Consider the following 26918-nt stretch of genomic DNA (forward strand, 5'->3'; position numbering starts at 1 on the left):
GTCACCATCTTTACCAGGACCCTTGTGCAATGATGCACTGATTTTAGGAGGTTCCTGACTAGCTCGGATAACTCCCTGGCTTTCTCTTCCGGGAGAAACACCTTTTTCTGGACTGTGTCCAGAATCATCCCTAGGCACAGCAGACTTGTCGTCGGGATCAGCTGCGATTTTGGAATATTTAGAATCCACCCGTGCTGTTGTAGCAGTATCCGAGATAGTGCTACTCCGACCTCCAACTGTTCCCTGGACTTTGCCCTTATCAGGAGATCGTCCAAGTAAGGGATAATTAAGACGCCTTTTCTTCGAAGAAGAATCATCATTTCGGCCATTACCTTGGTAAAGACCCGGGGTGCCGTGGACAATCCAAACGGCAGCGTCTGAAACTGATAGTGACAGTTCTGTACCACGAACCTGAGGTACCCTTAGTGAGAAGGGCAAATTTTGGACATGGAGGTAAGCATCCCTGATGTCTCGGGACACTATATAGTCCCCTTCTTCCTGGTTCGTTATCACTGCTCTGAGTGACTCCATCTTGATTTGAACCTTTGTAAGTGTTCAAATTTTTTTTTTTTTTTTTTTAGATTTAGAATAGGTCTCACCTAGCCTTCTGGCTTCAGTACCACAATATAATGTGGAATAATACCCCTTTTCTTGTTGTAGGAGGGGTAATTTGATTATCACCTGCTGGGAATACAGCTTGTGAATTGTTTCCCATACTGCCTCCTTGTCGGAGGGAGACCTTGGTAAACCAGACTTCAGGAGCCTGCGAAGGGGAAACGTCTCGACATTCCAATCTGTACCCCTGGGATACTACATGTAGGATCCAGGGGTCCTGACTCTTATAGGGACGAAAGGACTGAGGCTGAAAAGACGGTGTCTTTTTCTGCAGAGATGTGACTTAGGGTAAAAACGGTGGATTTTCCAGCAGTTGCCGTGGCCACCAGGTCCGATGGACCGACCCCAAATAACTCCTCTTCCTTTATACGGCAATACACCTTTGTGCCGTTTGGAATCTGCATCACCTGACCACTGTCGTGTCCATAAACATCTTCTGGCAGATATGGACATCGCACTTACTCTTGATGCCAGAGTGCAAATATCCCTCTGTGCATCTCGCATATATAGAAAATGCATCCTTTAAATGCTCTATAGTCAATAAAATACTGTCCCTGTCAAGGGTATCAATATTTTTAGTCAGGGAATCCGACCAAGCCACCCCAGCTCTGCACATCCAGGCTGAGGCGATCGCTGGTCGCAGTATAACACCAGTATGTGTGTATATACTTTTTATGATATTTTCCAGCCTCCTGTCAGCTGGCTCCTTGAGGACGGCCCTATCTATAGACGGTACCGCCACTTGTTTTGATAAGCGTGTGAGCGCCTTATCCACCCTAAGGGGTGTTTCCCAACGCGCCCTAACTTCTGGCGGGAAAGGGTATACCGCCCATAATTTTCTATCGGGGGGAACCCACGCATCATCACACACTTCATTTAATTTATCTGATTCAGGAAAAACTACGGTAGTTTTTTCACATCCCACATAATACCCTCTTTTGTGGTACTTGTAGTATCAGAAATATGTAACACCTCCTTCATTGCCCTTAACGTGTGGCCCTAATAAGGAATACGTTTGTTTATTCACCGTCAACACTGGATTCAGTGTCCGTGTCTGTGTCTGTGTCGACCGACTAAAGTAAACGGGCGTTTTAAAACCCCTGACGGTGTTTCTGAGACGTCTGGACCGGTACTAATTGTTTGTCGGCCGTCTCATGTCGTCAACCGACCTTGCAGCGTGTTGACATTATCACGTAATTCCCTAAATAAGCCATCCATTCCGGTGTCGACTCCCTAGAGAGTGACATCACCATTACAGGCAATTGCTCCGCCTCCTCACCAACATCGTCCTCATACATGTCGACACACACGTACCGACACACAGCACACACACAGGGAATGCTCTGATAGAGGACAGGACCCACTAGCCCTTTGGAGAGACAGAGGGAGAGTTTGCCAGCACACACCAAAAACGCTATAATTATATAGGGACAACCTTATATAAGTGTTTTCCCTTATAGCATCTTTTATATATTTCTAACGCCAAATTAGTGCCCCCCCTCTCTGTTTTAACCCTGTTTCTGTAGTGCAGTGCAGGGGAGAGCCTGGGAGCCTTCCCTCCAGCCTTTCTGTGAGGGAAAATGGCGCTGTGTGCTGAGGAGATAGGCCCCGCCCCTTTTTCGGCGTGCTCGTCTCCCGCTCTTTAATGGATTCTGGCAGGGGTTAAATATCTCCATATAGCCCCCGGAGGCTATATGTGAGGTATTTTTAGCCAAAAAAGGTTTTCATTTGCCTCCCAGGGCGCCCCCCTCCCAGCGCCCTGCACCCTCAGTGACTGCCGTGTGAAGTGTGCTGAGAGGAAATGGCGCACAGCTGCAGTGCTGTGCGCTACCTTAAGAAGACTGAGGAGTCTTCTGCCGCCGATTCTGGACCTCTTCTCGTTTCAGCATCTGCAAGGGGGCCGGCGGCGAGGCTCCGGTGACCATCCAGGCTGTACCTGTGATCGTCCCTCTGGAGCTAATGTCCAGTAGCCAAAGAAGCCAATCCATCCTGCACGCAGGTGAGTTCACTTCTTCTCCCCTAAGTCCCTCGTTGCAGTGATCCTGTTGCCAGCAGGACTCACTGTAAAATAAAAAACCTAAGCTAAACTTTTCTAAGCAGCTCTTTAGGAGAGCCACCTAGATTGCACCCTTCTCGGCCGGGCACAAAAATCTAACTGAGGCTTGGAGGAGGGTCATAGGGGGAGGAGCCAGTGCACACCACCTGATCCTAAAGCTTTACTTTTTGTGCCCTGTCTCCTGCGGAGCCGCTATTCCCCATGGTCCTTTCAGGAACCCCAGCATCCACTAGGACGATAGAGAAAACGGGTTATCACCCGCAACTGAATTCCCCCTTTAGACTTAGTTGCGGGCTGCGATGTGCCCGCATTTGACTAGCCATCACCCATCACCTTGCATAAAACACACATGGGCTGTCAATTATTGCGTTCACATTCTCACTGCAGCCGTGGGCTTGCTAACCCAAACTGGCGGGCCTGGGGCTAGGGGGCGAGGTATAGGGGGACAGGAGCCCTGAGGGCTGCTGGGTTGGAAAAGTTAACCCATTGGTGCCCGGAACGCCTCCCATCCAGCCTATAACCAGTGTAATGATCCTGTGACCCCTAGTGGACGATAAAGAAACACTGACATATGGCCTGATGTGGTTGGAGTTGCTATCGCTGCTGCTTACATGGAAACAGCAGCAACAGTACTTACAGTATATGGGAATACCGCAGACGCATTACTGATCCAAGCTGCATCCTAGGACGCAGTATCGATCATCTGCGAAGCCATTGGCCGGGCTGCATGATGAGGTCATGCAAACCAGCCACCACAACAATAACAAAGAGGCCAGGAAATATCTGTCCAAGGACAGAGAGCCTGGCCTCGTCTCTCCCCCGCCATAAAAGCCTCCATTTTGAGTAACCAAGGTTGTCGCGGCAACCTCCCCCAAATGGCATCAAACTGTCAATCACTGACAGAAATAGGTAAGTATATATCACTTGGCCCTGAAGTGTTTCTGATTAAATGAATTATTTAATGGAAATACAACAATATGTAAAACATTTGATATGTAGAAAACATTCAATGTATGATATGATATTTAGGACAGAATCACAATGAAAAAAAGATAAAAATCACGTTCAATAATAGTTCCTCCATGAGATATCATGCAGGGTATAGTCATTATTATTAAACATGATTTTGATCTTTTTAGCTTTTTTTCATTCTGATTCCATCCTAAATATCATATTATTGAATGTTTTCTACATATCAAATGTTTTTTATATATTGTTGTTTTTCCATTAAATAATTCATTTAATCAGAAACACTCTAGTGCCAAGTGGTATATACTTACCTATTTCTACCAATATCCCTTCGGTCTCGGGGGGACCACAGTATTTTTCCACAGGCTGCATAGGAGGGTTGCGCTATTGAGCCATCTATTGTATCTTTTCTGTCAATCACTGACAGTCTGATGCTGTAGTTCCAACCGATATCGCAGACCCGTACTGCACATGGACAGTACAGGTCTGCCCCAAGCACAGAGTCCCAAACATCAGTGCATTAAAGCATGCGCCGCGACTACAACTCAACCTGAATCAGGCCCACAGCCTATAATACCAACGGAGAGCTGGGGCTAAAGTAGAAATCAATATCTTGTTGCATTTATTACACTACACACACATTTATAGATTGCATATAATTATCACTATATAATAATTAAGATCTAGAAACTTGCTAGCCAGAAAATGAAAAAAATAAATAAATACCCATTAAAAAAAAATGCTGCAGCCCAGTGCATAAAGGGCAGGATGTACTAAGGGAAAATGCGATGAAACCCGCATTTTCGTTTTACTAACCCCCGTCCGCTGCGTTTTCGCCCCTGAGGTTATCACATAGAAGCCTTTGGGATTCTTAATGCTGGCCGCCGCTTCCGCAAACACCGACCCCCCTCCTCCCTGCATACCTTCTTCCTGGAAGCCCTGGTCCCGGAAGCTAAACTCCTCCTCTCTCTAGCAACACAGCCGGAGGTCCTTCCGGCTGCAGGGAGCAGGAGGCGGCGCCCGGGACAACCTGCTGCCTGCTTCCCGGCAGGTGAGCAGGTTGAGACCCCAGGGAAGTGACGGAGACCCCCCCGGATATCACCACACAGGTATCGCGCGGGGCCTCCATCAATGCATTGCGATGTTAATCGCATACGTTAGTACATATGCGATTAACATTGCTGCAAGGGGTGGCGATGTATGTTAATACATCCTGCCCAAAGGCTGAATAAGATTCGCCTTTAAGAACATGATTGGATAATGCACAATGTAAATAATAGAGGAATATTTTCACTAGTCAACATACATAATATTTAACAAGGTTCCCTTACATATTTCTTCTTGCATTACTTCCAGTTTCTGGTTCTGCACATGGATCTCCTGCTCCAAGTCCTCCAGCTGACTGTTCTTATGGATAATGCTTTTGTTGAGCTCTTTCACCAAGCGATCATAATCATCAATTTCCATATCCATCATCGTGCTCTTCTGAGCATCCTGAATTAAAAAGCTTTGTCAAGACAGACCATAGACTTATATGCTAAGGAACTTTCTAATGCTTCCAATTGTGAAGTAAATAACGTGTAAGCAGAAAAGTCCTACGTATACTGTGCATAACTGAACAGGAAACAGAATCAGCACCCTCCATACCTGCAAACCATGTCATGAAAGCACCTTGTCAATTTAACAATGCCTATCAGCATTCCTAGTTAGGCATTTTCTAAAGATTTACCTTCCTGACAAGTCCAAGCTCTTCTGTGGTTTTCTGAAGATGTTTTTTTTCTTTTTGAAGTTGTTCTTGAAGTTCTTCAATCTGTTTTATTGCACAGTTGAGATCCTAAGAGTAAAAAAGATGCCAGTAAGGACAGCACAACTTGTGATAAACCTCGGTACCGCTTTATATTAGTGATCTCCAATTTTCTGTTTCCACCCTCAATTTGTTTCCTGGCTGGTGTGCTCTAGGCTGTGAATCCATCAAGGCCATATGTATGACAGAGTAAACCGAAGGGTAAATTTGCACACATCTCATTCGTGGTCTAAAAGAGTAAAACACTAAACACAGTGATGATTTCAATCAGGTTATCTTTAGTGATAACTGCTTATAAGCCAGATATTGTCTGATAAACAGGAACCACATACAGGGTAAAACTATTAGTGCTGGTAGTTTTGTCTGCTACTCTCATATATGCAGCCGACTATGAAAATAGTAGCGGATTTCTGCCTGTATTCAAGCACGCAATGCAGCTACTTTGAGTACGACACCTGAATCAGTCCCTATGGGGGAATAAAACAAGCCGCAGGGTTTAACCCACAGTTAATTTATTGCGCTACGCAGGGAAAAGATATTCAATTAGCCTTTTTGCCACGCGGACGGAACATAAACTGCGGACTCCGATGTGTTTCCTTGCGGATTTAATGTGGATAGCTGCCTCCCAGGGATTAGCACACTGGATTCCCACAGCTACTGCTAATTAAAACAGCAGCGCGATCAATAGGCTGCGGGGCAAACTCTGCAGCTAACTGAATTTTACATTGTTTAAAGAAGGATATTGTAAGCAGTTATTTTATACTAGACTTATTTATTATTATTTATTAGTTCATACAACAGAGAACAGATACAAGAGTTTGTTGGTCAGCAGTTACTGTATATACTCGAGTATAAGCCGACTTTTTCAGCACTTTTTTTTGTGCTGAAAAAGCCACCTCGGCTTATACTCGAGTCAGTGGCAGTGCAGTGTGACAGGCAGAGCAGTGTGAAGGAGGGACACGGAGCGCACAGCGCGCGCCTCTCCCGTGTCCCTCCTGCATCTCCGGCGGCAGCGGTGGGTCTATTAAAGGAAGTACCCGTTCGTGACCTCTGATCACGAACCGGCACTTCCTTTAATAGACCCGCCGCGGCCGCCGGAGATTCAGGAGGGACTCAGGAGAGGTGCGCTCTGTGTCCCTCCTTCAGAAGACAGCGCGGGATCGACGGAGGGGTAAGTAACAGGCACTGGGGGAGCATATTTGGCACTTGGGGAGGGGGCATATGTGGCAGCATGAGGGGCATATGTGGCAGCATGAGGGGCATAGCTGGCAGCATGAGGGGCATAGCTGGCAGCATGAGGGCATATCTGGCAGCATGAGGGCATATCTGGCAGCATGAGGGCATATCTGGCAGCATGAGGGCACATCTGGCACTGTGGGGCATATGTGGCAGCATGAGGGGCATATCTGGCAGCATGAGGGCATATCTGGCACATCTGGCACTGTGGGGCATATGTGGCAGCATGAGGGCATATCTGGCAGCATGAGGGCATATCTGGCAGCATGAGGGCATATCTGGCACATCTGGCACTGTGGGGCATATTTGGCAGCATGAGGGCATATCTGGCACTGTGGGGCATATTTGGCAGCATGAGGGCATATCTGGCACATCAGGCACTGCGGGGCATATCTGGCAGTATGAGGGCATATCTGGCACTGTGGGGGCATATCTGGCAGTATGAGGGCATATCTGGCACTGTGGGGGCATACCTGGCAGTATGAGGGCATATCTGGCAGTATGAGGGCTGTGTACGGCTAGAGCTGCATTTCCCACCCTAGGCTTATACTCGAGTCAATAAGTTTTCCCAGGTTTTTGTGGTAGAATTAGGTGCCTCGGCTTATATTCGGGTCGACTTATACTCGAGTATATACGGTATTTAAAATCCTTATACAATAGTTTCCATATGCTCCAATACATGGTGATATGTAAGCCTAAGCATAATATTATCCCATTATGTGAACGGTAACGTTTTGGGAATAACTGTACCCACAAAATTCATTTGTACAGTTCGTTATATTTACCTTGATTTTCTGCTCTTTTATCAACTTTTCAGCCTCCAAGTCTTTTTCTAATGAAACTTTAGCTCGCTGAAGTTCCAGCAACTGGGCTTCAATTAGCTTGTTATTGGACTGCAATGTTTCCATGTGGGTTACCAGGTCTTCATTGGCAGAGTTCATTCTTTCTTGCTGAAATATAAAGCACATTGCTAAATGACCAAAGATACACATTGTTTTTACAAGACTACTAAACTGTTATAGTTTTTTTTTTTTTTTTTAATTGTGTATCCAAATGTTTGGGGGGGGGGGGAAAGCTAAATCTAACCAGAATGTAATTCTTTTTATGAATGGAGGCTGCACGTTATATACATTTGCCTATTTCTCTGGAGTAGAGGGTACTGAATAGAATGTTCGACATGGGTATAAGCTCCAGCACAACTCTGGTCTCGGTCTCAATTAAACACAAAAAAGTAGGACACAAGTCTCCTTTATGTGTTCAACGTTTCATGACCTTTATGCCATTTTGTCATGAAACATTGATCACATAAAGGAGACTTGTGTCCCACTTTTTTGTGTTTAAATTTTAAATGAGACCAGAGTGCCATGCACCGCTGTGCTCCTTATACACTGAATACCAGGAGAGGCACCCGGACCAGCTGTTAAGGTGTGTGTGTGTGTGTGTGTGTGTGTGTGTGTGTGTGTATATATATATATATACACACACACACACATATATATATATATACACACACACACATATATACACACACACACACACACACACACACACACACACACATACACACACAACCATACGGGACCAAGACATTTTTTAAATGAGGAGTCCCTGCTCAGATAATCAGACTCCAAATTCCTGGCACATTGCTGCTACTGTTTTGCCCACCACATGATCCGGCTAGGTTCCTTCATCTCAAGGAAACCCTAAACAGTTTACATATGCCACTATGGTGGTGTGGTCAGAGTGAACGCTGATGGACTTTCTCTTTAAAAGAGGTTAAGACCACAGAAATTTAATACTGGAATGGACTGATACCTGTCTGTCACTTTACCTATACTGCCCTGAAGAAGAAGAGAGGATTTTTCGTTATTTATCGTTGGCTCATTTTCTCAGGCTGTAAGACATAGGACAATGGGAGTTGCCGGCGCTGTAGGAACTGGCTCTTAAACTAAAAAAAATTCTCTTTAAGCCTAAGTTCCTCCCCTCTGCAACTCCCAACAGGCCAGTGAAACAGAAAAGGAGCCAGGTAAGGAGATATAGTAACCCAGTGAAATGGTTCTGTTTTCTTGTGGTTACAACTATGTAGAAAAGACGGACAAGTACTAAACACACTGAGGGTGGGAACGCACTATGACTCAGACAACAATAGGTAACCTAAACTCCTCTTTTCTCTTTTACGTCGCTGCTGAGGGACACTGCACAATGGGACGTTCAACAGTCGTCCCGAGGGGAGGGAACGCCTCAAAGTGGGCATCAAAAGTGGCCATAAACGGTGGCAAAAAAACAAAAATGGTAAAATGTGGACAGAGGATCAAGTCGCAGCTCGGTAGACATGCGCAGCAAAAGCCCCATGCCGTGCCACCCAGGAGGTCACTGCTGCCCTAGTAGAATGCACAGCTAGTCGCCCCGCACTAGAATAGGCTAAAGAGATGACGGAGTGGATCAAATGCTAAATGGTCTGTTTTGAAGAGTGAAACCATGTTTTTAAGGTTCATAAAGCTACAGGAGTGAATCGGTGTGGTAGATGGAGGAAGTCCTGTCCAAATAGATCCACAAGGCCCAGCCGAAATCCAACAGAGCCATATCGATCCAAACCTGACAAGTCACCAGAAAGACTATGTCCTTATTCAAGTGGAAAGTCGAAACAACCTTCGGCTGGGACGTAAGAACTGTCCAGTGAACTGCCGTACCACCATGGAATATAAGAAAATATAAGAAAAGGCGGCCTGCAAGACACAGCATCCAACTCAGAGATGCCGAGCTGAGGCAAAGGCCACAAGAAAAACCAGTTTCCAAGTAACGAACTTAAGGTTCACTAAATCCAAAGACTCAAAAGGTAGGCCGCTTTAAAGCAGAGTGGACAAGGTTAAATTCCCATGGAGCCACTAGTGGAGAATATGAAGGCTCACCCCACAATATACCCTGTAAAAATGTCCAAACCTTAGATAGCAGGGCCAGAAGCCTCTGAAAATAAAAAAAAGCAGAACTGAAATATACCCTTTCAAAGAATGCAGCAGTAAACCAGCGTCCAAGACCCCTGAAAGAAAGCTATGAAACGGAAAAGGAGAAATCCGTAACATATAAACCTTGAGCTGTAGATTCTCCAGACCCTATGGTAATTACACAATATAATATGAACAACCAACAGAGAAAAACCCTGGGACCTTAAAAGCCCGGCCTCAAAAGCCAGGCCGTTAAAGCCAACAGAAGAAGTTAATCATGCAGAAACGAAACCTGCGTTAGCAGATCCGTTCGCAGTGGAAGATACCACCCAGGACCGGATGCCAGTTTGAGAACATCAGTGTACCAGGACCAGCAAGAGGAGTCTGGAGCCACTAAGAATACTGGTACCAGTTGATCCTTGACCAGCTTTTGTGCATCAGAAGTAACATGGGAATCGGGGGGGGGGGGGAATATGCCAGACAGAAGTTCCATGGAACCAGCATAGGATCCACCACGTACACCAGGTCTCTGAACCTCGCACAAAACTGGGGTACCTTGAAGGTGTGAAGAGAAGCCATGAGGTCCACCTCCGAAGGACACCACCTCCGAACTAGCTGCAAGAAGACTTCCAGATGGCGTAACCACTGCCCTGGGACAAACGTGGTTCTGCTAAGGAAGTCCGTCTCCCAATATTCCACACCCAGTATGAACACTGATGAGATCGGCGGAACAAAGTACGCCAGCCAGGGAAGGATACGGGCCGCCTCTGTCATTGCAACCAAGCTCTTGGTGACGCCTTGATGATTGACATATGCCACCGCTGTGGCATTGTCTGACTGAATCCCCATTGGCCTGTTGGCATGCCAGGACAGACTTGGCCCCCAACAGACCTAGATAGATGGCTAGGAACTTGGCCGCAGTGATCGGGAGGGTCACCTCCAAAGAGGACCAAAAACCCTGGAGGTGCATATGTAACATCACAGCACCCCAACCAAGGAAACTGGCGCCCATGGTCACTATGACCCAAGCCAGACAAACAGAGGATCAGCACTGGAGCAGATTATTGGAAACCAGCCACCAAAGGAGAGTTTGTCAAGTGCCGGCGGACAGCACAAAAAGCTGAGACGAGAGGGATTCTGTGCACCACGGCCAGTGCCATAGAATCTCCCAATGGAATTCCAGCAAATGGAATCTGGCGTACTGAATGGTTTATAAGGTGGAGACCATCGAGCCAAACAGCTTAATGCACAGCACCGTCCCAACTAAATCCTGGAGGTCCCGGGCCCTAGATTCTGTCAGGAAAGGTGTCAAAGATCACCCTGAGAAAAAGAAGACCCTGACAAGGCACCAAGTGAGACTTCTCGAAATGCACATGCAACTATAAAGCCGTATCGGCCTACACGAGCAGATTGACTAAATAAGGTATAACTGAATACCTTCCCTGGTAGGCTTGCCATTACCACCATGATCTTTGTGAATACTCATGGGGCCGTGGCCAAATCACGTCAGGGCCTGGAACTGATAACTGCTGCAGACCACTGCCGACTGTGAATCGCAGGAGAGAGTGTTGACCCACTAAAGTATGTGAAGGTGTGTGTAACGGACATACAGTGAGGAAACACCCTCTGCACTTCTGTGTCGAGGATCATCCCCAGAAAAGACAACCTCTGGGTCGGTTCCAAATGTGACTTTGGGAGATTCAGAATCCAACCGTGGACTCTGAGTAGGTGCGTTGTGAAAACAATGGACTGCAACAGCTTCTCCTTGGATGAAGCCTTTATCAGCAGATCGTCCAGATATGGAATGATGTAACTCTTGTTTGCGGAGGAGAACCATCATCTCTGCCATCACCTTGGTGAACACACCCTCGGTGCTGTTGAAAGGCCGAATGGCAGGGCCTGGAACTGGAAATGACAGTCCAATAATGCGAAATGGAGATAAGCCTGATGCGGCAGCCAAATCGGAATGTGGAGGTACGCATTTTTGATATCCAGGGATACCAGGAATTCTCTCTCTTCCAGACCTGATATCACCGCCCTGAGAGACTTTATCTTGAACTCCTTTAGAAAGGGGTTCAGTGATTTTAGGTCCAGAATGGGCCTGACTGAACCATCCAGTTTCGGTACAACGAAAAGGTTCGAATAGTGACCTGTGGTTTGTAATTGAGGAAGAACTGGTACAATGACTTGTGCCTCCACCAACTTCTGGACAGCTTCCTGTAGTACAGTTCTGCCTGCCAGTAGAACTGGCAAGCCTGATTTGAAAAATCGGTGAGGAGGGAGATTTTGAAATTCCAGCCTGTATCCCTGGGACACAATATCTATCACCCTGGGATCCAGGCCGGACGATACCCACACGTGACTGAACTGTCTGAGTCTCGGCCCCACCTCCAGGCCGCGTGGTCCACCGTCATGCAGCGGACTTTGGCGTACCCGAAGCAGGCTTTTGTTACTGGGAACTGGCAGCAGCAGGTTTCTTGGATTTAACTCGACCTCCCCTAAAGAAGGTATTGGACGGTTTGGTCTTTCTAGGCTTGTTAGGCCGAAGGGACTGAGATGCTGATGAAGAGAAGTATTTCTTCGATGTAAGAGCAGCTGAGGGAAGAAACGTAGACTTACCCGCTGTAGCCGTGGATATCCACGCATCCAAAGCTTCCCCCAAGGAGAGGCTGACCTGTATAGGGTAGGGACTACACACTTTTCCTGGATTCCGCATTGGCAGACCACTGGCGCAGCCACAGTCCCAGACGAGCTGAAACAGACATGGAAGAGATCCCCGCAGCTAAGGAACCCAGGTCTTTCATGGATTCTACCATAAAACCTGTTGAATCATGAATGTTACGCAAAAATCAATTCAACATACCCTCTATCCCTCGTATCCAAATCCTCTAGTAAGGTAGCCGACCACTTTACTATAGCCCTTGCAATACATGCACTAGCAATAGTGGGACGTAATATGGCCCCTGAATCAGTGTACATTGATTTAAGTGTATTATCAATTTTTCTATCAGCTGGCTCCTTTAAGGCAGTAGATCCTGGAACAGGTAAAACCACCTTTTTTGAGAGTCTGGACACAGATGCGTCAACAATAGGCTGGTTTTCCCATTTTTTCCTATCCTCCGCAGGGAAAGGAAGCGCCACCTGGACCATTTTAGGGATCTGGATTTTTTTCTCCAGGTTTTCCCATGCTTTCTCAAATATAGCATTCAATTCCTTTGACGCAGGGAAGGTTAGCGAGGCTTTCTTATTTTCAGTGAAAAAAGCCTCCTCAACCTGTTCAGGTGTGGTATCATTTATATTTAATACATCCCTGATAGCCTCTATCATTAATTGCACCCCCTTTGCAAGAGAGTCAGACCCCGCAACACATCCCCATTACCATCTGTGATCTCAGAATCGGTACCCGTGTCATCTTGCATGATGTTAACAAGCACACGTTTTTGGGGGGTATATAGCGGGGCGTCCTGAAGAACCAGAATCGGGCCATACTGCCACGGAGTTCTGTAATACCTGGGTTGCAGACTCATTACTCGCAACCTTGTCAGAAATCTGAGTAATCCAAGATTTGATAAAGGAAAACCATTCAGGTTCCCTTGCTGGAATCTGTGCTAAACCGGTGCTATCCTGATTACATGGAATGGGATCATCCTGTGAGAACATATCGTCCGCAGTATATGACACAGCGTCCCTAGACATAGCTAAAGGAGACCACCAAACACTACACACACACACACACACACACACACACAGGTGAGGGGCAGACAGAGTTTCCCCCCCAAGAATGGCAAGAGAGACACAGAGATTGGAGCCAACCCACACACAGTGCTATTACCAAAGGGAGACCCCTTGTCAGCGCTGACTGTGCACCTTAATAGGACACACAGTCGTATTGAAGCCTCCCCTCCCCCTTCTACAACCCTCTGGTACCGTTTACAGGTAGCTGGAGTTGCTGTGGAGAGACCTTTTTTCCTGGTCAGCGCTGTGCAGGCAGGAAAAATAAGATTTTACTCACCGGTAAATCTATTTCTCGTAGTCCGTAGTGGATGCTGGGGACTCCGTAAGGACCATGGGGAATAGACGGGCTCCGCAGGAGACTGGGCACTCTAAGAAAGAATTAGGACTACTGGTGTGCACTGGCTCCTCCCTCTATGCCCCTCCTCCAGACCTCAGTTAAGGAAACTGTGCCCGGAAGAGCTGACATTACAAGGAAAGGATTTTGGAATCCAGGGTAAGACTCATACCAGCCACACCAATCACACCGTATAACTTGTGATAACATACCCAGCTAACAGTATGAACAACAACAGAGCATCAGCCAACCTGATGCCATCATAACATAACCCTTTATTAAGTAATAACCATATACAAGTATTGCAGAAGAAGTCCGCACTTGGGACGGGCGCCCAGCATCCACTACGGACTACGAGAAATAGATTTACCGGTGAGTAAAATCTTATTTTCTCGAACGTCCTAGTGGATGCTGGGGACTCCGTAAGGACCATGGGGATTATACCAAAGCTCCCAAACGGGCGGGAGAGTGCGGATGACTCTGCAGCACCGAATGAGCAAACACAAGGTCCTCCTCAGCTAGGGTATCAAACTTGTAGAATTTTGCAAAAGTGTTTGAACCCGACCAAGTTGCTGCTCGGCAAAGCTGTAATGCCGAGACCCCTCGGGCAGCCGCCCAAGAAGAACCCACCTTCCTTGTGGAATGGGCTTTTACTGATTTTGGATGTGGCAATCCAGCCGCAGAATGAGCCTGCTGAATCGTGTTACAGATCCAGCGAGCATTGGTTTGCTTTGAAGCAGGAGCACCCAGCTTGTTGGATGCATACAGAATAAACAGCGAGTCAGTTTCCCTGACTCCAGCTGTTCTGGCTACATAAATCTTCAAAGCCCTGACTACATCTAGTAACTTGGAATCCTCCAAGTCACGAGTAGCCGCAGGCACCACAATAGGTTGGTTCAAATGAAAAGATGACACCACCTTTGGCAGAAAACGCGGACGAGTCCGTAATTCTGCCCTGTCCATATGGAAAACCAGATAGGGGCTTTTACATGACAAAGCCGCCAATTCTGACACACGCCTAGCCGAAGCTAAGGCCAATAGCAAGACCACTTTCCACGTGAGATATTTTAACTCCACGGTCTTAAGTGGCTCAAACCAGTGAGATTTCAGGAAACTCAACACCACATTAAGATCCCAAGGTGCCACTGGTGGCACAAAAGGGGGCTAAATATGCAGCACTCCCTTTACAAAGGTCTGAACTTCAGGAAGAGAAGCCAGTTCCCTTTGAAAGAAAATGGATAGGGCCGAAATCTGGACCTTGATGGACCCTAATTTAAGCCCATAGTCACTCCCGACTGTAGGAAGTGAAAGAAACGGCCCAGCTGGAATTCCTCTGTAGGGGCCTTCCTGGCCTCACACCAAGCAACATATTTTCGCCATATACGGTGATAATGTTTTGCTGTCACGTCTTTCCTAGCATGTATCAGCGTAGGAATAACTTCATCCGGAATGCCTTTCCCCGCTAGGATCCAGCGTTCACCGCCATGCCGTCAAACGCAGCCGCGGTAAGTCTTGGAACAAACAGGGCCCCTGTTGCAACAGATCCTGTCTGAGAGGCAGAGGCCATGGGTCCTCTGTGAGCATTTCTTGCAGTTACGGATACCAAGTCCTTCTTGGCCAATCTGGAACAATGAGTATTGTTCTCACTCCTCTTTTTCTTATGATTCTCAGCACCCTGGGTATGAGAGGAAGAGGAGGAAACACATAAACCGACTGGAACACCCACGGTGTCACTAGAGCGTCCACAGCTATCGCCTGAGGGTCTCTTGACCTGGCGCAATACCTCTGTAGCTTTTTGTTGAGGCGGGATGCCATCATGTCCACCTGTGGCAGTTCCCACCGACCTGCAATCTGCGCGAAGACTTCTTGATGAAGTCCCCACTCTCCCGAGTGGAGGTCGTGCCTGCTGAGGAAGTCTGCTTCCCAGTTGTCCACTCCTGGAATGAACACTGCTGACAGTGCTCGTACGTGATTCTCCGCCCATCAAAGAATTCTGGTGGTTTCCGCCATCGCCACCCTGCTCCTTGTGCCGCCTTGGCGGTTTACATGAGCCACTGCGGTGATGTTGTCTGATTGAATCAGCACCGATTGGTTGCGAAGCAGGGTCTCCGCTTGACTTAGGGCGTTGTATATGGCGCTTAGTTCCAGGATATTGATGTGAAGGCAAGTCTCCTGACTTGACCACAGACCCTGGAAATTTCTTCCCTGTGTGACTTCCCCACCCTCGGAGGCTTGCATCCGTGGTCACCAGAACCCAGTCCTGAATGCCGAATCTGCGGCCCTCGAGAAGGTGAGCACTCTGCAGCCACCACAGAAGAGACACCCTGGCCCTGGGGGATAGGGTGATCAGGCGATGCATCTGTAGATGCGATCCGGATCACTTGTCCAACAGATCCCATTGAAAGGTCCTCGCATGGAACCTGCCGAAGGGAATGGCCTCGTAAGATGCCACCCTCTTTTCCCAGGACTCGCGTGCAGTGATGCACCGACACCCGTTTTGGTTTAAGAGGTCTCTGACCAGTGTCATGAGTTCCTGAGCCTTCTCCGTCGGGAGAAAAACCTTCTTCTGGTCTGTGTCCAGAATCATGCCCAGAAAGGGCAGACGCGTCGTAGGAATCAGCTGCGACTTTGGAATATTCAGAATCCAGCCGTGTTGTTGTAACACTTCCCGAGAGCGTGCTACGCTGATCAGCAACTGCTCTCTGGACCTCGCCTTTATGAGGAGATTGTCCAAGTATGGGATAATTGTGACTCCCTGCTTTCCGCAGGAGCACCATCATTTCCGCTATTACCTTGGTAAATATTCTCGGTGCCGTGGAGAGACCAAACTGCAACGTCTGGAAATGGTAATGACAATCCTGTACCACAAATCTGAGGTACTCCTGATGAGGTGGATAAATGGGGACATGCCGGTAAGCATCCTTTATGTCCAGACACACCATAAAATCCCCCTCTTCCAGGCTTGCAATGACCGCTCTGAGCGATTCCATCTTGAACTTGAACCTTTTCAGGTAAATGTTCAGGGATTTTAAATTCAAATGGGTCTGACCGAACCGTCCGGTTTCGGTACCACAAACATTGTGAAATAGTAACCCCTTCCCTGTAGAAGGAGGGTAACCTGCACCACCACCTGCTGGAGATATAATTTGTGAATTGCCTGTAACACTAATTCCCTCTCTAAGGGGGAAGCTGGCAGGGCCGCCGGTGAGGGGGCATCTCCTCAAAGTCCAGCTTGCATCCCTGAGACACAATATCTATTGCCCAGGGATCTAACAGGGAGTGAACCCACTTGTGGCTGAACTTACGCAGGCGTGCGCCCACCGGGCCTAGCTCCTCCTGTGGAGCCCCAGCAACATGCGGTGGATTTTTGTAGAGGCCGGGGAGGACTTCTGTTCCTGGGACCTAGCTGTGTTGTGCAGCTTCCTTCCTCTGCCCCCGCCTCTGGCAAGAAAGGACGCACCTCAGACTTTCCTGTTTCTTTGTTCGAAAGGCTGCATTTGATAATGTCGTGCTTTCCTAGGCTGTGCAGGAATATACGGCAACATATCAAAATTACCAGCTATAGCTGTGGAGACCAGGTCCGAGAACCCTTCTCCACACAATCCTCAGCCTTACATATGCCTCTTTAAGTCGGCATCATCTGTCCATTGCATATTCTACAGGACACGTCAAGCAGAAATCGACATAGCTTTGTCTCTAGGACCCAGTATACTCATGTCTCTTTGGGCATGTTTTTTTTTTATTTTTATATATATATATATATATATATATATATATATATATATATATATATATATATATATATATATATATCTCTTAAGACAGCATCTTTAATATATATATATATATATATATATATATATATATATATATAGCATATTCGTTTTTTCTGGCACTCCTCGCCTTCCAACCATTAAACGACCCGGTGCCCTCCGAATAATGTATATAAAGTTCCAATATCTGAACGGCGGCACTCCACGGGTACTTAAAAAATCAAACGTACTAATCCATAGTTCTATGGATTAGTACGTTTGATTTTTTAAGTACCCTTGGAGTGCCGCCGTTCAAATATTGGAACTATATATATATATATATATATATATATATATATATATCTACATACTAGGGTCTCAATCTCTGTTGATGAGGTAACTGTCCACGCTGCCACAGCGCTATAACCCCATTCCGACACAATCGCCGGTCTGAGTAGTGTACCAGAATGTGCACGCTATCTGCAGGATCCCTGAGAATAGCTGTTACGACAGGGCTACCTTTTGTGACACCCTAGGGGAAGATTCCCATCGTATCCTGGCCCTAGTGGGGAAAGGATACTGCCTGAGAATTCTTTGTGGGAAACTGCAGTCTCTTGTCTGGAGATTCCCGCTCTTTTTCATCATGAGAGGAGGGAAATTTACCTCAGCTTTCTTCCCCTTAAACGTGTACCCTTGTGTCAGGGACAGATGAGTCATAAGTGATATGCAAATAATCTTTTATTACAATAATCATATTGAATACTTTCCTGCCATTTTGGCTGTAACTTTGCATTATCGTAGTCGACACTGGAGTCAACCTCCGTGTCGATATCAGTGTTTATTATTTTGGATAGTGAGCATTGAGAGACTCTGAAGGTCTCTGCGACAGAGGGACAGACATGGCTAGATTTCCTGTCTGTTCTCTAATCTTTTGTGCCATAAATTCACCTTAGCACTTACACATATCCAAACAGGTGTCGGCGTTGTCGACGGAGACACCCTTCTCACACACATATTAGCTCCATCTCCTCCTTAGGGGAGCCTTTTACCTCAGACATGTCGACACACACGTACCGACACACCACACACACACAGGGGATGCTCTATTTGAAGTCAGTTCCCCCACAAGGCCCTTTGGAGAGACAGAGAGAGAGTATGCCAGCACACACCCCAGCGCTATATGACCCAGGAATCACACAGTAACGTAGTGTTAACCCAGTAGCTGCTGGATATATTGTTTTTACGCCAAATTTATGTGCCCCCCCTCTCTTTTCACCCCATTCTATCGTGCTTCTGCAGGGGAGAGCCTGGGGAGCTTCCTCTCAGCGGAGCTGTGGAGAGAAAATGGCGCTGGTGAGTGCTGAGGAAGAAGCCCCGCCCCCTCAGCGGCGGGCTTCTGTCCCGCGATTTTGTGTAAAAATAATGGCGGGGGCTCATGCATATTACAGTGCCCAGCTGTATATATGCCCTATTTGCCAGGAGGTACTCAATTGCTGCCCAGGGCACCCCCACCCACCCCCCCCCCCCCCCCCCACTGCACCCTACAGTGACCGGAGTGTGTGGCTTAGTGTGGGAGCAATGGCGCACAGCTGCAGTGCTGTGCGCTACCTCATATGAAGACAGGAGTCTTCTGCCGCCGATTTTGACGTCTTCTTGCTTCACCCGCTGGCTTCTGTCTTCTGGCTCTGCGAGGGGGACGGCGGCGCGGCTCCGGGAACGGACGACCAAGGTTAAGTTCCTGTGTTCGATCCCTCTGGAGCTAATGGTGTCCAGTAGCCTAAGAAGCGCAACCTAGCCGCAGTTAGTAGGTTTGCTTCTCTCCCCTCAGTCCCACGTAGCAGAGAGTCTGTTGCCAGCAGAAGCTCTCTGAAAATAAAAAACCTAACAAAATACTTTCTTATTAGCAAGCTCAGGAGAGCTCACTAAAATGCACCCAGCTCCGTCTGGGCACAGATTCTAACAGAGGTCTGGAGGAGGGGCATAGAGGGAGGAGCCAGTGCACACCAGTAGTCCTAATTCTTTCTTAGAGTGCCCAGTCTCCTGCGGAGCCCGTCTATTCCCCATGGTCCTTACGGAGTCCCCAGCATCCACTAGGACGTTAGAGAAATGGCGCTGAAACGCTGCTGGGTCCACTCTCAGGAGAAGCTCCGCCCCCAAAATGGCGCTGTCTTCCCGCTCTTCTTCTGCTTATACTGGCCTGAGGATTTAGTGCTGGCTGAGATCCTGGGACCCCGACAGGCTTCCGGACCAGTGTAGGGTGTAGCGCTGGCTCAGGGCGCCCCTCACAGCGCTGCACCATGTAGCGCTGAGCCATCCCCGGAGCGCAGTTAATACTGCGTTCCTACCCTGTTGCCGCCATCTTCACACCGACCCCCCCGCTTGCTAGGGGGGGTCGGTGTCTCACTCGCCACCGATTCTTCAGCTCTGCAAGGGGGTGGCGGCATGCTGCTGAGGCGAGCGGTCCCCTGTGGTGAAGAATGATCAGGCCCCTCTGGAGCTCAGTGTCTGACAGTGGCTTAGACCCCGCAGGGTGGACACTGCTCTCCCCCCCCCCCCCCCAGTCCCTCGCTGCAGGGAGGCTGTTGCCAGCAGCCTCCCTGTAAAACAAAAAACTCTAAAACAACATTTCACTAGGAAAACTCAGGAGAGCTCCCCTAGCTGTGACCGGCTCCTCCAGGCACATTTTCTAAACTGAGTCTGGTAGGAGGGGCATAGAGGGAGGAGCCAGCCCACACTCTCAAACTCTTAAAGTACCAATGGCTCCTAGTGGACCCGTCTATACCCCATGGTACTAATGTGGACCCCAGCATCCTCTAGGACGTAAGAGAAATCCCTGTTTGTGTTCTAGCGCAAGGACAGGAGCGACAACAGCCTTTTAAAGCAGAGATGTTACAGCCTAGGCCAATGCCGCCGTCTTCTCTGCCTCCTTGGGAATAGCGGTGGCGAAAAAACGCTGTGGCAGAGGACCCCTGTGGTCGATTATGTAACCCCTGGAAACGATACCCAAAACCCAAGTTTCTGAAGACAACTCCACCTACTAGTCTCAGAACTGGAGTAGGCAGCTGCACATCTGCAACTCGACTGGGTGGGGTGAGAAAGGACCCAGTCAGGAGCTAGGCTTCTCAAGAGACTCAACAGAAAATTGGCCCTTTGAAGCAGATCCCCAGCCATAGAAAAACCTGCCCCTGGCGGATTGTTCTCTAGTGAGATCTGCCCCCGAAAGGATGAGTAAAATACCTGAAAATGCAGATTCAGCTGCTATGGTACAACCACGGGAAAAAAGGTGCTTTTCAAAACTGGGCAATGATAGTATCTATTTCAGGGCCAAAGAGAACTTCCTCCACCAAACAAACACTTCCAAAGAACGCTTACGGATGTGTCTTCATACATATGCTACACAGTGGGAGATGCCTGGCATAAGTTAGCTGACAGATCAAATGCAACTCTGTTAGCGCTGGGTGTCACTCTTTGCCGCAAATGCATCTTATTTTCCTCATTATGCGGTGAAGACACACAAGCATACTTTGCTGATTAAAAGGATATGTGGCATGCCTTATTCTGTGGGCGACTACAGCTGTATCTGCATATGAAATGACATTTTGTATGCAGATATAGCCACAGTCGCACACAGAATATAGGAATGCTGCATATAACTTTAATCAGCATTTAACTTTAATCAGCACTGTTTCTGGAGCAGTCAAGTACACTGTTTTGATCAAGTGAATGTCCATGTAAGATGATTATCACACCCTTTTTATCTCAACAGATGAGGAATAACCTATCATTACCTTTGGTGAAGTTCCCAAAGGCAGACTGAACAAATAGCAATATTTTATGTTTCACAGGATTTACCTCAAGAGTAGAAGCCTGAAGCTGTTGTGACAGCTCTTCCAACTGGCGCCCTGTAGATCGAACAAGCTCCTTCTCCACCTCCAGAAATTCCACTTGTTTGTCATATTCTAGCAAGAGATTCTGCAATAGCAAATCCAGCAATTAACAGTAACATATGCTATGGGGAACCAGTCATTGAGAATAAATGTGAGTGAATAAAGCAGTATACAGAAACTATAGATTGGAAATAAATGTGGATCCTGAAGGAAAGTATGCCATTGAGATTGTACAGACAACATAAGGACAGCACAAACGTTACCACACAAAAAAAAAAGTATAGCAAAGGAGTATTCAAAAAAGGAGGATTTTGGTACTTACCGATAAATCCCTTTTTCGGAAGCCATAGGGGACACTGGCAGAACTTCAAGACTATGGGGGTTGACGATGGTGGTTTACAGGGAGCTGGCACTTTAAATAATCTAAGAAGTGAAACAGGCTCCTCCCCCTCTATCCCCCATCATCCCTCAGTTATGAATTAGCCGAGAGGAGACGGGAACAAGAGAACAGAAACTATACGAGGGAAGAGAGCATATAACAATTAAACACAACAGGGAAGGCAAGAGAACAGCGACGGGCGGGCGGACGGCCAGTGTCCACTATGGCTTCCGAAAATGGGATTTATCGGTAAGTACCAAAATCCTCCTTTTTCTGCCAGCCACTAGGGGAGGACCTTGCAAAACAAGATGGTCAAACCATGAAGATGAAGTCGCAAAAGTATCAAACTTGTAGAATGTAGCAAATATGTGAATACTGGGCAAGTGGCTGCACGACAGAGTTGAGAGGTGGTAGCCCCCCCTGCTAGTGGCCCACAAAGACCCAACTGAAGGCATAGAGTGGGCAGCAATGGATACTGGCAGTCGCCTAGACTGCTGGAGATAAGCCTGACGAACAGACAACTTAATCCAGCGGGCTAGGGTCTGCTTACTAGCAGGCCACCCGCGACAAGGGACATCATAAAGAACGAATAAAGCATTAGACTTCCTGAAAGGCGTAGTCCACTCTACATAAATCTTTTAAGGTTCTCGCTACATCCAGAGAAGAAGGTGTACCAGAATCGTCCTGCAAAGATGGAACCACAATAGGCTGATTGATGTGAAAAAGCAGACACAACCTTTAAAGAAGCACGTGTTCTCAACTCCGCACGATCAGGATGAAAAATCAAAAAGGGGGGTCTGCAAGACAAGGCACTTAATTCAGAAACCCTCTGGACTGAAGCTATGGCTACTAGAAAAGCAGTCTTCCAAGTAAGATATCAAAGGTCAACTACTTCAAAAGGTTCAAAACAGGTTGACTGTAGAAAATCCAGCACCAGATTTAAATCCCAAGGAGCTGTAGGTGGAACAAACGGAGGTTGTACCTGTTGAACCCCATGTAGCAAGGTTTGCACATCCACCAGGAGAGCTAGACGTTTCGGAAACAAAAAAAATTGATAAAGCAGATACCTGAACCTTCAGGGATCCTAAACGAAGTCCGGAATCCAATCCTGTTTGAAGAAACACTAAGAACCGTGAGATACGAAAAGAATCCAATGGAAATCCTCATCTATCACACCAAGCTATTTAGGATCGCGAAATGCGATGGTAATGGGTTGCAGTAACCGGTTTTCGTGCCCGCAACATTGTGGGGATCACACATTCCGGAATTCCTTTTCAGGATGTCTGCTTCAATAGTCATCCCGTTAAACGTAGCTGTGGTAAATCTGGATGCATGAAAGGCCCTTGTTGGAGTAGATCCAGACAAAGAAGAAGAGGTCAAGGATCGTTTACTAGAAGAAAGCGCAGGTCTGAATACCAAGCCCTCCGAGGCCAATCTGCTGCCACCAGGATCACCATGATTGATTCCCGTTTGATTCTCTTGAGAATTCGAGACAATAGAGGGAACGGAGGAAACACGTAAACTACGTCGCAAAGCCAAGGCACGGCCAGAGCGTCCACAGCTTTCGCTTGAGGATCCCGGGATCTGGAGATGTATCTTGGAAGCTGATGATTGAGACGGGATGCCATGAGATTCACGTCTGGACACCCCCCAGCATTGTATCAGATCGTTGAACACCTCCGGGTGAAGTGTCCATTCTCCAGGAGGATGAGGATCCTGATGGCTGAGGTAGTCTGCTTCCCAATTGTCCACTCCTGCAATGAATACTGCAGAGAGAATTACTGCGTTGCGTTCTGCCCATTGGAGAACGTGTGACACCTCTCACATTGCCTGGCGACTGAGATCCGCCTTGTTTGTTTACGTACGCTACAGCAGTCGCGTTGTCCGATTGAACTTTCCCTGCCTTGGATCGAAAAATGTGGGCAGCTTTTACCAGCGCATTGTAGATCGCTCTCAGTTCCAACACATTTATTGGCAACAGCGATTCTTGTGGCGACCGAAGATGGGAGTCCAACACAACCGCGTCCCATCCCCTGAGGCTGGCATCCGTCGCGAGGAGCGTCTAGTCCCACACACTGGACCGCCTGCCCGCAGTGAGATTGTGCAACTGGAGCCACCAAAGAAGTGAAAGCCGTGTCTCTGGAGTTAGACGAACTAACTGATGAACATGTAGATGCGACTCAGACCATTGATGTAACCGGTCCAGCTGGAAAGGACGTGAATGAAAACGTCCGAACTCCAGAGTTTCGAAAGCAGCTACTGTCTTCCCAAGCAGACGAATGCATAAATGGACTGATACCCGTTGTGGCTTGAGAACAGCCCGGATCAGTTTCTGTATACTCAGAGCGTTGTCTTGTGGCAGAAAAACTCTCTCTCTGTACATTGGTGTCCAGGATCACATCGAGAAACTGGAGACGCTGTGACGGCTGAAGGTTGGATTTCCGAAAATTGATTATCCATCCATGTTCTACTAACACATTGTATGTTAATAGAGCATGCTCCTGGAGAATGAGATCGGATGGAGCCTTGAGGAGGAGGTCATCTAGGTATGGTATTATTGTGTTTCCCAATGATCTGAGGTGAGCAATCACCGACATGACCTTGGTGAACACTCTGGGTGCTGTGGACCGTCCGAATGGTAAGGCTATGAACTGAAAATGATCCTGTTGAATCGCAAACCTGAGAAACGCTTGGTGAGGTTCCCAGATCGGAATGTGGAGATATACATCCTTGATGTCTAGAGATATCATGAATTCCTTGGGTTCCAGGCTTGAAATCACTGAGTTGAACGACTCCATCTTCAACCGGTAATAAGACAGAAACTGATTTAATGATTTCAGGTTTAGGATTGGTCTTAACGTACCATCTGGTTTTGGAACTACGAAAAGAATGGAATAGTGACCCTTTTTCTGTTGACTAGTGGTACCGGCATTAGCATCGGCATTAGCACAGCTGATTCTACTAAGGTCCGTATTGCACCTTAAAGAACTAAACGTTTGTCCGGAAGGATGGGAAGACGTTGTAAAATATTTCTTTGGCGGTAAAATTTCTAAATCTAACCTTGGGAGATGATGTTGCGAATCCACGCATTGTCGGATATTTTGAACCATGCATCCTGAAAATTTTGAAGCCACACTCCCACCGTACCTGGGCCCCGATGGGAAGGGAGACCGTCATGCCACGGTCTTTTCTGTAGGCTTTGGGTCTTGATGACAAGCAGCACCTGGTTGCTTGTCGAGACCTCTACCTCGCAAGGGTGTAGCTCTTCGCGTCCTCTAAAAGGTTAAGCGGAACGAAAGGAGGTTCCAGTATAAGAGCGTTTAGACGGTGGTGGAAATGTAGAATTAAAGTGTCTAGTTCTTTTCCAAAAAGAATGTCACCTGTGAACTGAAGTGCATTCGCCGCTCTTTTTGACTCCGCGTTTACTTGCCATGACCTCAGCCTAAGGTCTGGCTGCAATAGTTGCTGCCGAGATCCTCGAATTAACTTGTCCAATATCTCTAGCCGCTTCTCCTAAGTATATAACGGATTCTTTAATGTGTTCCGCTAGGATAACTAGGTCTTCTAACAGAACTCCCTCTTGTGAATCTTTAATCAGCTTAGTGGCCCAATGCTCCACTGCCTTGTTTACCCAGGAACTCACCAAGGTTGGTCTAAGTGCAACCCCAGCGGCCGAATAGACTTCAACATGGTGTCCAACTTCCAGTCAGAAGGGACTTTCAAAGAAGTTGCTCCCGGAACAGGTAATGCCGTTTTTTTTGACAACCTGGAAAGAGAGGAGTCCACTCGAGGGGACTAATCCCGTTTATCCATCATAGCCGCTGGAAACCGATAAATACTAAGGAATCTTTTGGGCATCTGAAATCTCTTGTCCGGGTTTTTCCAAGGCTCCATCAGCTGATCATCCAGCTTCTTTCAAAAAGGATACCTGACTGAAGAACGGTGTTTTCTACCAAATAACGCAGTATCTGGCGACTCCGGTGTTGAAGTCTCGGAAATGTTCAAAACTTGTCTTATAGCTAAAATAAGAGGTTCAACCCCAGGAGAAAGTTCTGGTAGAACTTCGTCATCTGCGTCTGTAATTTTGCCCAACTCACGATCGTCCTCCTCAGCTTCGTCCTGAGAGAGAAGTTCTTCTCCGGATTCATCGGACTGAAGAATTAAGGGCACTGGACGTTTCTGAGCCGTCGACACTCTGCGGCTGTTTACTGGACGAGTCCAAGTGTTTTGTGAGACCTTCTATTGACCTGGGTAATCCTGACACCCAAGGTGGTTCTGTAGCAATAGAAGGTACATCACGAGGAATCTACCTAACCGTCTCACGAGTCTTCCGTAAAGCAGCCACCTCAGTATGTAATTGTGAGATGGTTCCTGTTAGCGCTACCGTCCAGGGGGTGAAATTAGCGTCTTGGGATAGGTTAACTAACGTAACCTCCAAAGCACATGCCTCACACAGGGAGGTATCGTCCATGTGAGCTTGTTTGTTACACTTCGCACAGACGAACAATTTTTGTGACACCTTATTCGCTGGTCTGTTGCCTGCTATTGTAAAGACACATACAATTTTCCACCAGCACTCTCAATAATATAGAGAAAGAGAGAGAGAGGAAAGTCAGAAGGATAGAGGGAGGAATTTGACTGACTGCAGAGGCACTAATCTCACCAGGTCCCCGCCATTTTGAGTGGGTGCCTCAATTAAACAATAAGCTCATGTCCTCCTCCCCCTCTAGAAATTAGACTTTAGCCTTACTGCTCTGGAGTGCTGGACTATCTCTCCAGTTCCAGATTAAGTTTGTGTTTAATGCTGATAAACACTGCTGCGCTGTGTAATGTCAGGACGGCAGTGCAGGGAGATGGCTACTACATACATGATACCGGCGCTGCGCGGGTCGCAACCACTCCACAATGTACAGAGGAACCACTCATTCCCCCCACACCGCTGCGCCATGTCGCGGACCAGACACAACAGGGAGAGGAGGACAAACTGGAAGTAGGCGCACTGTGTACTGTCACTCTTCCCCCACAATGCAGCACTGTGTACTGTGGCAGTGCAAGAAGACCTCAACGCCGTCACTGGAGAGATAGCAGGCGCGCACTATGTCCCTACGCTGCCGCGCTTTGTCTGTCAGCGCAACAGTGCAGTGGGAGTCTCGCCGCTATCGCAGCCAGTGTGACCAGGCATAGGGGGGGATGGAGGCCAGCCGCTATG

General features: G+C 47.5%; 1 protein-coding gene across 2 annotated transcripts in view; it reads right to left on the reverse strand.

The window, feature by feature from the left end:
• The window catches only part of GCC2 (GRIP and coiled-coil domain containing 2), a 244476-nt gene that overhangs the window by 125352 nt on the left and 92206 nt on the right, over positions 1–26918 (reverse strand). For both annotated transcript variants that reach the window (XM_063953814.1, XM_063953812.1), the window contains exons 10-13: positions 21296–21415; positions 7466–7630; positions 5370–5474; positions 4972–5134 (exon numbers count right to left, since the gene is read on the reverse strand). In XM_063953814.1, coding sequence (XP_063809884.1) covers positions 4972–5134; positions 5370–5474; positions 7466–7630; positions 21296–21415 — 553 coding nt within the window. The remainder of the gene's footprint in view (positions 1–4971; positions 5135–5369; positions 5475–7465; positions 7631–21295; positions 21416–26918) is intronic.

This window comes from Pseudophryne corroboree, chromosome 2 (genome assembly GCF_028390025.1).
Source record: "Pseudophryne corroboree isolate aPseCor3 chromosome 2, aPseCor3.hap2, whole genome shotgun sequence".
Classification (NCBI taxonomy): Eukaryota; Metazoa; Chordata; class Amphibia; order Anura; family Myobatrachidae; genus Pseudophryne; species Pseudophryne corroboree.